The sequence below is a fragment of the Vidua chalybeata genome, chromosome 5 (assembly GCF_026979565.1).
Source record: "Vidua chalybeata isolate OUT-0048 chromosome 5, bVidCha1 merged haplotype, whole genome shotgun sequence".
Classification (NCBI taxonomy): Eukaryota; Metazoa; Chordata; class Aves; order Passeriformes; family Viduidae; genus Vidua; species Vidua chalybeata.
This window is the reverse complement of record NC_071534.1, coordinates 60404782-60417767: the sequence shown is the minus strand read 5'-3', so window position 1 is coordinate 60417767 and position 12986 is coordinate 60404782. Positions and strand designations below refer to the sequence as shown.

At 35.8% G+C, this 12986-nt stretch overlaps 1 protein-coding gene across 3 annotated transcripts in view; it reads right to left on the bottom strand.

Annotated features, from left to right (window-relative positions):
- CCDC146 (coiled-coil domain containing 146) overlaps positions 1–12986 on the bottom strand; it is an 85856-nt gene that overhangs the window by 26579 nt on the left and 46291 nt on the right. For all 3 annotated transcript variants that reach the window (XR_008430874.1, XM_053942370.1, XM_053942369.1), the window contains exons 9-15: positions 12468–12654; positions 9051–9146; positions 7853–8023; positions 6184–6272; positions 5903–6067; positions 3962–4180; positions 3130–3358 (exon numbers count right to left, since the gene is read on the bottom strand). Coding sequence is in view for 2 of the 3 variants with exons in the window: in XM_053942370.1 (XP_053798345.1) it covers positions 3130–3358; positions 3962–4180; positions 5903–6067; positions 6184–6272; positions 7853–8023; positions 9051–9146; positions 12468–12654 (1156 nt within the window). In the remaining variant the exon portion in view is untranslated. The remainder of the gene's footprint in view (positions 1–3129; positions 3359–3961; positions 4181–5902; positions 6068–6183; positions 6273–7852; positions 8024–9050; positions 9147–12467; positions 12655–12986) is intronic.

Here is a 12986-nt window from a genome sequence, read left to right as displayed (position 1 = left end):
CCAAAAAGATAAATAAATAAAAGATAAATAAAAAAATGTAAGTAGTTACATGTAGGCAGGAAAAATTGCCTGTACAAACAAAGAATCAAATTAACTGGTTGGATGCCCTTTCTTTAAAAAAGAGTCTGGTTGTTACATACATTAACATGAAGATGAATCACTGTGTCATGTGTCGAGAAAGGTGCCAACATACCTGGATGCATAGGCAGGAAGGTAACCTGCAAAATGCCTGAATGGATCCTTTCACTCTCAGCCAAAGGTACCAGGCACTGCCCCTCAAGACAAATAAAGACTATATTGCCAAAAATAAAAGAAATGCAGAAAAAGAATGATCTAAGAAAAATCACTAAGAGCTGATTGAAAGAAACAAAGTTGTGTAGCCTATCGAACGGATGGGAGAGGAGCAGGATTAACATCCTTCCAGTAGCATGAAATGTTGCAGAAAGGAAAAGAATGGTCCATTTGTCATGTCCCTGCAGGACAGAATACAAACCAATATTCTTACACCACAGCAAGAAAGATCCAGGCTAAAGCTCAAGAAAATTTTTCCACTGTTAAGGAAAGACTGGGATAGCTTGCTTGGGGAAACCTGTTTCTCAGTGGTGGCTTGAAACCACAGCTTAGCCCTCTCAGGCAATCCAATGCTGCCGTGGGAGAAGATTGCCTAGATAAATTCTTTATCTCTCTCCTTGTCCCATTATTCCATGATGTGGTCACATAGTCTGAAGATTTTCATGTATTAAACCCTGAACAAATGTTGTTGCCAAATGCCTCAAAGAAACTGATGATCCTTGTATATTGCCTGAGATCTAAGGCATGAAAGTCCCATCTACAGCACCATGACAGCTCAGCAGGTCTACGTGTTGGACTAATTAATGATTAATGCTAAGTATTTCTCATTGAGGCATGAAGGTAGATTAGTTTTTATGGGTCACTTCAGTCAGCAGGAACAGTCCCTTGATGTGCAGTCCCAATTAAAAGTTACATAGTTTTATGCCAGAGAAAACCACCTTACAGTCTCACCAGGTACTTTTCGTGTAAAGAAGTGCCTATAAATATTTCTAATTTTAAATCTTTACCTTGTTGTTAACAAGCCTACCTAGTCCATGTTACTTGCACTTGCTTAGAAGAGGTCTGGTCTTGCTTCAGATGATGGTATTTTTTTAGCTTAACTATTCACCAATGTTTTGTGGAAATAGGAAGCTTCTGATGAAAAGCATACAAGTGGAACATACATTACTTTGATGATTAAGCAGCTCATGTGGAATGTAGGAGACCCAGGTGAAGTGTTTGTTCTTGCTGAACTGGCACACGGCCCTGATCTGGGCTTTTCCCCCTTCCCAATGGGCACTACAGCTGCTGAGATTATGGCTCAGTTTTTGCAGTCTGTAAATATTTCCGGTTTTTTTTTTTTTCATTGATAATAATGAAAATACCTAGTCCATGTTACTAGCACTTGCTTCAAAGAGGTCTGGTATTGCTGAAGACAGAAGGAGGCAGGAAGGGTAGGAAAAGGGGAGGACAAAAGAGGCACAGGTACAGGATTCAGCCTGCCTAATCCAGACAGTCTGTGACCATGGTAACTGAACAGAAGCCGAGTCAGATTTCAACATGGGGTCAAATCTGTAATCACTACAAGAACCAGCAGCATGAATTTGGCAACCAACACAAGAATTCAGATTTGGGCTCATGGTTTTTGTTTACATCATGGAGATAAAGCCAAACAATTTGAAACTGCTTCTTATTGGACTTAATTCCTATTGGCAGTTGGGGTAAGAGTATTAATGATGAATGGTGGAGCATAAGGAGATGAACGCCTTAACTGCCAGTTTGAGCCATGTAATATTCAGTAATCACAGTATCTAGTTAAATTTTAAAGACTGAGAACCAATTATTTGCCATTCTTCACTGGAAAACTCCTCACTTGGGAACATTTATTAAGACTACTGCATGCATAATATCACAGTACTTGGTATTTTCCTACTTTTTAATTTTATGTCAACATTGCAAAAAGATTTAAAGCACCTCCAGCAATAGCCTCCCTTTAACAGTGGTTTCACATGAACTATCATCATAAAGGAGAAAGTTGCAGGAATGCAGAACAGAAAAAGCAAAAGTTTCATGATTGATTCTGTCAGTTCACAAAAATCATCTGCATTTTGCTACTACTGTATTTGACTCAGTGACTCTCAGTCTCATTTTAAATCTTACCTGAAAACTTTGGGGTCTTTTTAGTTTTAGTTTTAGTTGTCTTCTTTTTTTTTTTTTTTTTATCGTTTAAATCTGTGATGGCCCTGCAAAGGTCTTTGGGGCATGATTTGCATGAGGTATTAAAACATGTACTATGTTTTATTCTTGTAGCAGAGCATAGAATTTCTTCAAAAGGCCAGAAGAGAATAGTGCAAGCACTATTAAACAGTGATCCACAGCTCCCATTGCTGCGAGTTTGAAAGGCAATGGTACAGCCCAATTTATGATTTTGTGCAGGCATAAACAGGGCATGTATGGGAAAAATTACCATCTGGAGATAAGGTCAAAAGTAAATGAGCCATTTCAGAAAGCAAGGAAAGAATGTCCCAAGCACTGCAGTTTGTTAGCTGTTTAGTGCTATTTTGTAACTAGAACTAAAACTTACACTGTTTTTGCGCAAAAGAAAATATATGTGGATTATATCATTGTAGGCAGCAGAGTTTCCAGAGTAGGCTCAGGGTCAAGTGTGAATTGAGTTATTATTTTAGAAATGTGATGGTCTAAGTGTATCTCCCACCCCTCCACCTACTCCATCAATACAGTTTTAACAAATTTTATCTACAGTCCCATTTTTCCCCCATGACTCCCATTCTCCAGCTTAGTCATAATGACATTTCAGGCTGTGGGGTGGGTCAGCTGGAATTCCACACCCAGGAAACATTTGGCATGTGTGAAACAAAGACCATGAGCCAGTTACACATAAGCATAGAAACTCACATATGCGAAGTTAAAAACATGTATCACTGTTTTGCTAGACAGGTGTATTATTAAACTTGCTGTTATAATTAACTTTGTCCATCCAAATATTTTTTTTCTATGAAATCACCTTATATTTAAAAATGCAGAACAATAGTAAAAATGGCTTTCTTTAACACCAACCTGTATCCGAAGACTCATCAGATGTGCATCCAGGGCATTCTTCACTGTGAGCTCTTTAAAACACAATTTAACCTCTCTTTTTTTCTCAACTAACTTCAGCTTCAGAAAACTGATCTTTTCATCCATAACTTGCATCTTAGTATCTCCATTCCTACACAACATCTCTTGCCTGTTTATTTTGTCATACAAAAAGCCTAGTTCTTCTTCTCGTTCTCTGAGCAAAAGACCACTGAAATAAAGCCAAAATTTAAAGAAAATTTTTTAAAAAAATTAGTCATATTCAGTATATTTCACTCAAGAACATAAAAAAGTTATCTTAAAATATAGTAATAATCTGTGACAATGTATGAAGCTTTCTCAATTATCATTTTAATTTAATGACAGCATTTTAAATAAATAACAAAATAATTGCAATGTGAAAATCAGAAAACAAACTCTCGGAAAGGTGACTCTTGTCTCACATAATTTTTAAGGTCTTCTGGCCTTCCACAGCATTTAAAACTGGATTAAGATCAGAGAGATCTAGATCAGCTGCATTTTTGCAGATGCCTTATCTGTGCACAATGCACAAACAGAGCAGGTGGCTACAAGTTCTCAAGGCATTAATATTTTTTGAATAATAGTTCTGAAGCATGACCATGATCAGCAGTGGAGAAACATTTACATAATGCAAAGCAGCACTGGCAGTGCAGTGAGGGGGACTGGTCAGCAAAACATTGCAGTGCCGCAGACCTTTAGCAATGCTAATGAGGAGTGCTCATAAGCTGAAAAATATTGGTGCTTCATGAATGTCAAAATTAAACACTACCTTAGATCAAATTTACAAATGTACCTCTCATTTCGTTGCTCAATAGCCCTTTCATAATTTTTGCGTAGCTGCAAAATTTCTTCTTCAATGTGTGTGGCTGCAGTGGTAAGTCTGTCAACATTCAAATACTTTTCCTTTTCTTTACTCTCTAGCATCTCTTGTTCAACTTTGGAATAATCCTTTTTGATCAACTCTTTCATTCTCTCATTCTTTTTAATCTTCAGATACATGTCCTGCAATTTTCTTTAACATAAAAGAAATGTGGGAATATTTTTAGTTCTTTCAATTTGAAACCAATTTCAGCAATTAAAAGCAGACCTTAAATTTATTTCTCAAGCACACAAGGGCTCCTCTATGTCTCTGCTCCACAGAAGCTTTACAAGAAGAAGAAAGACATTCTGAGAGCAGATTTTTTTTGCAAGTTCTTTCCTGCTTGAAAATAACTGGATTCTGGCTCAAGAAAAATGCTATACAGGGAACATTGCACTACATCATTTTATTCTCTATTCGGTAGCCCAAGTAGCCATAAAAAGTAAAGTTTAAGAGCATAGGCATAAATTGTGATGAAAAGTCTTAATGTGTATAAATCCTGACATTCTATTTAAATAACAATATTTAAATTATTTTGTGGTTGTAACTCAAAGTTCTCCAAATCCATTGTTTATAAAACAGTGTGTCACAACATCAACACAAGAAAGAAAATTATTAGATTGCCCATTATTATTCCATCTATCCATTTGATAGATTAAAAAAGAAACCAAAACATAGTGGGAGGTTAGTGACAAGATCACGTAAAAATAAAGAACAGATCTCATTATTTCCAGCATCCTTGCTGATCACTGGATGATGACCCCTCATTTAAAAGACAGATTCTTTTCACCAAATGGAGTATTTACTATCTCACAGCACAGAATTTAGAGTTATCACATTTGATCTGTGGTATCACTTCTGGATCAAGACACAACCTTATCTACACTGAGAAGATATTATGTCAATGTACAAAAGAGGTAGTGAAAGGAGAAGCAAAGTCTCCTGTTAAAATACAGACTTGCAGATGAAATAGCCTTCCCTCATGGGCTCCATCACTAAATTGCTGATTTGTTGTATACAGGGCAGGGAGCTGATTTCTTTCATTTCCCCTATATGTATAACACTTTGAGTACCACAGGGTATTACTGAATTTAATTAAACTTCTTACACAGTTGGCTATTCACTGTCTCCCTACTTGCCCAAGGACAGATTTCCAAGACATGGTAATTCTGTCTATATTGCAGAATTTCATCACTAGGATGACAAAAATATGGCAAGAAGATGTCCTCACTAAATAATGGTCTAGGAAAAAGAGAGTCAAAAGTACCAGCTATTCTGCCTCACTATCTTTGCTGTGAATGTAACCTTTTATTTTGTCTAAGACTGGAAATTGAAACCACATTTTATCTGAAATAAATGTTATATAATAAACTTCAGTGGGAGTTTGAACCAAAATCCCCAATTTGTTCTAATTTCATAATTAGACAGCCATATTCCTATCTAATGACTCATTTAGTAATCCCATGCACCACTTCATTAGGGAATCATATATGTCAGACCTCTTTTTCTATAAGGACAGCAAATATGAGTGCAACGGTGTTGCTCATATTGAATGAAACAGCATGATAATGCAACACCTGAGAGATCCAAGAACTCTGATACAAAGGATGAGAAAGTGAGAGAGTAGCCAGACGAACTTCAAAACTACTTTCTGACAAACAGTGATGCCCAAGCTAGTTGTGGAGTGTTAGTGGGATAAGAGATTGGAACAGATTATGGAGGGGTTTCTAAATGCCTTTGTTTTAATCAGATTTAAAAAATAAGGATAACTATCAAGGATGATATAGGCATAATTAAAGATGGAATAGATTCCCTCCTAATATTTTTTCATCTTAAATTTCTATAATTGTGAACTACAGTGTACTTTAAACTCACCTTTCTCTGGTTATAACAGCATCTCTTAAATTTTGCATATTATTTTCTACCAATTTTACCCGGTTTTCAACTTCCCTTGCTTTCCACTGAGCAATACGCATCAAATCTATACATTTATCCTTTTCAATTAGCATAAGATCATACATCTTAGTAAATCCTTGGAGTCTGAAGAAATGAGATGTGTGAAAGAAATAATTATTAGCATTTTATGCATGCGTTGCTTGGATAAAAGTTGCTTTAGAATACTTTTTAAAAATAATGTATGGTTATTATTTTCTTACTCTTTTTGGTTTTCTTTTTTCATCTTTTTACAGGTGATTAGTTCACGATCCTTTCTTTTTAGTTCCTTAACGAGACTTTGGAGTTCAATCTGAAATTTATATAAAATTTAGTAAGCACTTTAGATATATTAGAAAAATGTCTTCAGTGAAATTAGCCAGAGCAACTCTTAGATGAGAAAAAGACAGTGAGAGGACATTATTATAAGAATTTTTTCTTATTACAAAGGAATGTTCTTATTACAACAACATTAAAAAAGCACAGTTTTCCCATTTATATGAAGCTTACAATTACTATTAGTAATGTAGATAATTTGATGCTGCATCTTAAACGCTTGGTTCCCTCTATCTGGAGTTCCACTGTTTCTACTGATCAGCCTGTCTTAAACTGAGAGGCCTTTTCTCCCCTCCCACTGGTATCAGGAGGAGGAGATTGGTATTAGGAAAAACTGGTGGATGATGGGTTGCAACTTTGGGCTTGTCTGTGTGTTCCTGAATTTGTATTATTTTATTTGTTTTATTTGTTTATGGACTGATTTTATTGAAGGCACAAAGCCTGACATGTTTGTTTATTTTCACAGATGATCAGAGTTTCCCAAGATGGTGGAAGGGTAGCTTATCTCATTTATCTGATTACAGACATACATTTTGGAAACATCAATACCTTGTTTCCATATAGCAATTTGGTATTTAGCAAATTCTGTGTGACATCATAGCATATGTCATACCAGAAAAATGCAGGCAGCAAATACAATGACTAGTCAGAAAAGTTTTCTTTCCCTCTTTCTCTAAATCAAGATCATTATTTATGCTTTGAAATGTAACAGGAAAATAGAAATTTCTGCCTCACTTTGGAATGAGTAGTAATTCAGTTTATCTTCTAATGTTCATACATTTGTAAAATTAACCATACAGTTTTACTTCTGGGAATCTCAGGTTGTCTGCTATTCTGCCTCTTTCTTTCAAATTCATTTTATCCCATGGGCTTGAAAGAAAATCACAGAATCTCAGAATCACAGAATGTGCTGAGTTGGAAGGAACCCACCAGGATCATGAAGCCCAACTCCTGGCCATGCACAGACAAGAGTCACCCCATGTGCTGAGAGCGTTGTCCAAACATTTGTTGAACTCTGTCAGCCTGGCGCTGTGACCACTGCCTGGGGAGCCTGTTCCAGTGCCCAACCACCCTCTGGATGAAGAACCCTTTCCTAATATTGAACCTAAATCTCCCCCCAGCACAACTTCAGGCCACTCCCTCAGGTCCTGTCACTGATCACCACAGAGATCAGTGTCTGTCCCTCCTCTCACAACGAAGTTGTAACTGCAGTGAGGTCTCCCCTCAGTCTCCTCCAGGCTGAACAGACCAAGTGACCTCAGCTGCTCCTCACCCAGCTTCTCCTCAAAGTCCTTTACCATCTTTGTTGCCCTCCTTTGGGCACTCTTTAAATGTCCTTTCAAATACCTTGTTTCAATTGTGGAATCATATTTTAACATACTGCATTGCACCACAAATTGCAATAAAACACCACAGTATTGTGAGTTTCCAGTGTTCTGGTGGAGCTGCAAAGCTAAGATGGGAAATGAGTCCACAGGGCTTCCCTCACTAGTAACTTAATTTCTCCCTGTATTAGCTGGTACTTTTGAACAGTCTTCCAAATATATAATTTTTTACCTTGGCTTTCTGAACATCCCTGCATTTCAGTTGCCTCTCATCAGCTCTGAGCCAAGTCAGATGTGTAAGTGTGGATAACTCATTTCTGCATTTTTCCTGCTCTTTGAAAAGCAAGTATTCTGCAGCAATGCATTCTTCTAACACGCGGGCATCCATATCTGATATCATTTCCTAGAGAAGATTACATTTAAATCCTAATGCAATAATGTATCAGTGTTGGCAAAACCAAAGTTGGAAATACTTTGGGTTTATCTGCAACATAAACAAATATACAGACTACATAGATTTAAAACTGTAATAAATTATTGCTTTAAAGCACCATGCACCATCCCTATAATAACATTTCAGAATATATTATCACCTAGGAGCATTTCTGTTCCTCAGTCTAACATCTTTCAGCTATTGTCCATTGGACAGAATGGATATTTATAGCTGTATAATCTTTAAGTAAGTTCAGTGTCAGGTCTTCAGGAGGAGGTGAATGGAAGTTTCCTAGGCTCCACTGACTGTGTGCCTGTCCATGGCACACAAGTTACATATCCCAAAGAATGTCATTTAGGTACTGGAATGCATGTGTATCCAAATACAAGCAGACCCCCAGTTGATAATGTTAATGAATTCAAACAAAACACATAAAGAAAATGGATATAAGGGTAAGAAGACAAGCAGGTTTGACCTTGGAGGTACCAAGGAGGTATGTCTGAAATAGATTGCTTCTTATAAGGTCATTTATGTAGTGGCAAATACTAATGCTCTTGTAATGCAGCTGTCTGCATTTCCACACTCTCTATGGCTGTGCTGCATGCAGACAGACATCCACAAATGACAGAACTGTGAAGATGAACAATCTTAATGTATAAATGCTGAATTTTCATTGTTGCAACAAGACATGGTTTCATATCCAAAGGAAATGTATAACAGTATATTTCTAGCTGCAGTGTCATCAACAACATTTAGAATGACTTAAACTAGAAAGTAGATTTGCTTTCCACCTTCTAGTATATGGCCAGTAACAACAAAAATGTTTTTAAAAATGAAAGATAAGTGGTCTTTAAAACTGAAGAAATAGTATTGCATTTTCTCACCAGAAAGCTGCAGCTAGAAACTCCCATTAGTTTTTTCTTCAAACAGTCCCTTTATTCTCATGATAGAAAACAGCTGTCAAAATGAAAAAATATGAGAAAGCAGAATTCAGCACCTGTTCAGCTAAATCTCTCTTGACTGTTTCGATCTCTTCCTGCAGTTCTTGTCGTCTTTCTAATAATACGGCATTGTTTTTTGAGTTAATTTCTGCCTACAAAAATAAACCAAGCACATAGTGATGCAAATTAAAAATTAGGAAAATTTCAACTGCAGATAGTATATTAGAAGTAGCTACACAAATTAAGAAATTAAATTTCTCTCCTCTTATAATGGCTAGTACAAGAATGCTTAATTGAGTAGAGTTCCTCAGCAACTTATTGAAGCTTCTCAAATTTTCCTTTCAAGAACTATGAACACTAAACTTCACAGATTTAGAAGGTTTATGGTTTTCAGCAGCTAAATTGTCATTAAAAAAAAAAAAACACAGAAAGAGTATATAAAAATATCCCCTAAATTCACAGAGGATTTTCAGAGTGAAATTCTGAGCTTACTAAAGGAAAAAAAAGAGTTCACATCTACATAGAATGAATATCACTTTTTTTTCTTTTTATCTCTACAGTAGGATTTTCATTAGGCCCTAGAAAGTCAAATCTAATAACACAAACATTTATGTATTATATTTTCATGTACATTATGGGAAAATTCATTTATTCAATCAGATTTTAACATTAAGTATGTGAAGGAATACATAAAATATACTATTTCTGTTTAAAATATATCTGACCAATCTCACTACAACTACTTACATGATATAACTTGTAAGACAAAAAGCTGTACTAGCCTCACTGTGATTAACTTCACTTAAAATTTCTTTATGGTTATAAGAAAGCAAGAAATAAATGCATCAGGCTGACTATGAAGGCATATATTGCCTCTGTGTAATTGATGGGACAAACAATTTAGCGGGAATTGCTGTGATAGGGCAAGGGATATTAATTTTAAAATAAAAGAGGGATGATTAGATTTAAGGAAGAATTTCGTTCAAAAAGGGTAGTGAAACACTGGAACAGGTTTCCCAGAGAGGTGGTTGATGCCCTATCTCTGGAAACATTCAAAGCCAGGTTGGACTGAGGTCTGACTAACCTGATCTAGATGAAGCTGTCCCTGCCTACTGCAGGGGTTTAGACCAAATGACCTTAAAAGGTCCCTTCCAACCCAAATGATTCTAATTGTATATCTGTAATTCATATGGATGGGAAAAAAATTACATTTAAGCAATGTAATTTTAATTACAACACACCTGGAAGATATTCAAAGATAATACACACAACCCTGTGATATCTTGCTCAGATCTCAACCAGATGTTAGAGTTCACTATAAATCAATACTGATAGGTAGATGTTTTGCACTTGTTATTTTCACTTCTGTGATAGTATTGTAAAATTAAATTCTGTTCACCTGCATTATGGTAAAAGGAAACAAGAGACACAGTAAAGTTCAAAGTGTGGAGTTACTTTAGTTGCAGCTGCCAGCTCTGAGATTTGATTTGACTTAGCTTTACTAAAATGTCAGCAAAGGCTGTCCTAAGAATGTGACTTTCAGTCTTGTGTTGGGATCAAAAATAGCTTTTCTGTGGAGCATATATTAGTTACCACTTCTGCTGTATAAAAATAAAAAGCTCATATAAACATCTTTAATCTATTAGGGTCTTCTGTTCACATAAGAAAGGACTAAACTTAGGCACTTTTTGGCTGTCTCTGCTTTGGCCTGACCAAAGAGAAGGCCCGCATGAAGAGGAGCAGCAGCTCTGCTCCAGGCTGGAGACAGCAGGACCAGCAGCTCTCTTTCACACACACTTTTGGTGTTTAGCAATAGCTGACCTTTCACAACTTAACAACGGGAAAAACACATTTGAAGGAAGTGTTCCTGTAATTTCCTTATTCTACAAACCAGTCATTCTGTACTTAGTATATGATTCAAAAGAAGAAATTTGGGGAACCACACTGATGTACTGCTGCTTCTACAATCACATATTTATATAAACAATTAATTCTTGTGATTTTTTTCACTTCTAATCATGAATAAATGTAAATCTGGGGGTTTAAGTAGTTAAAGAAATGTTATCTACTTAAAATACTGTTTTTAAATTTTTGCTGGGTGTGCTCCCGAGTCTTACAAATTAAAATTGTCCAAATATAGCAAAAGCCAAGCAGAATCAAGTTGGCCACTTGACTCTTCCTTACTGCAGTACTGTATTTCAATGCAGAGAAGCAGTGATTTCACATTTTCTCTTCTAACAAAGCCAGGAAAGGAATCAGAGAAAACATGGAGCATGGGAGGATGGGCTGAAACAACTCTATTGCTGTGGCTATTTGCATTAGAGTAGTATCCTGCAGCTGCTGGAGTAAAATACTGATCAGAATTCCCCTTCTGTCTATCATGGCATTCCTTTTCCCTTACTCCTCATGATGATGCTATTCATAACACACGTACAAGGTCTTGTCCTTCCACAGGGTGAAGGAATTGGGCTGCGATGGGTTTGGATCTCACCCCAGACTGTGAACTCGAACCACAGCTGCTGGTGAGTTATGGCATTTGATTTTAGCATTACATGTTTTTAAACAATTGTGGTTCTCCATCCAGGAACATTTCTTCAATGGGAACACATGCAAAAATACCAACTCCCAGATTCCCTTAGCTGATACTGAACAAAAACTCTTTAAGCTTTAAGATCAAAGTCTGGAATATGAGTCAGCCCTTTAATCATTATCTAAGGAAATTCAATCTAAAACTTTGTTGTGTAGTTCTAGAGCTTTCCTCCCTTCTCCCAGGTGAGCTTATATTACTAGGTAATAGACACGTGAATTCAGGAGGAATTTCAAGGGAGACAAAAAATATTGTTTAATAATATTAAATATTATCAAGTAATAATTGGAGTAGTTTAAATAGCAAAGCTAAGTATATATGAGTTTTGATATGTATAGCTATTTTTTAAAACTTTACAATTATGTAAAACTGTTTTCTGTCCTGAATTGCTTAGAAGGACCAAGAAAAATTTGAAGGACGGTGTCAAGGTAGGAAACATCAAGTGCTGTGAAAAAACATTCACCTGACTAAACAAGATTAATTTTATATGACTCAGAATCTAGACTGAGCAAGGACTAAGCATAGGAGAAAACATATATAAGAAAGAGAGAATGGAAGAACCAGTGATGAAAAAAAGAAAATATAAAAAAATTATAGACCAAGTAAATTTTTAAGAAATAATTGGAAGCAGAAAAGAAAGAAAATGCCTTGAATACATAAGCAGAATAGTACTTCCCTTTAAAATTATCATAGTCAAAAGACTATGTAAAACAGAAAAGAGTAATGCATTATTGAAAGAGGAATGAGTGAAATACTAAAGGAGGAAATTAGGAAGATGAAATAACAGTCTTCCCCCCTTTTCCCTTGTAGGACTGTCAAAAGATTTCATAGAAGTATTTCTTACAAGAAAATTTACAATCTTTATGATCAATGCATTCATACAAACCTCTGATTTGAGTCTTTTATGCTTTGCCTTATCTCCTTCCAAGGAATCCCAAATCCCTTTCAGTTGTAACTCTATCTTTTTTAAACTTTTCAGTTCTTTATCTTTCTGTGTTTGATGGTGACTGAGAATATCTTGTTGATTTTTGTTCTCCAAGACATGTTTATTTAAATTATTTTCCAGAATTTGTCTATATAGATAGACACAGAACTTTAGAAACAGGTAACTTAATCAAGACATATATGTAAACAGGCACAACTATTTTAATGGGTTTTGAGTACCTCATTACTATGGCTCAGCAAGACAAACTTGTAAACTACTTACAAAAAATTACCTACAAAGGTAGCATTTTTATAACTATAATCAATTATAATACCCTAATTATGTCGGTGAGGTCTCACAGTCTGTTCTAAATATGCTAAAAATATCAGCTAATCTAGTACATATAGGAAGAAGAAAACATTTTTTAGTATAAGGCAATATTTCAAAATAAGATGCCATGGGCCTTCAATACAAAGCTTG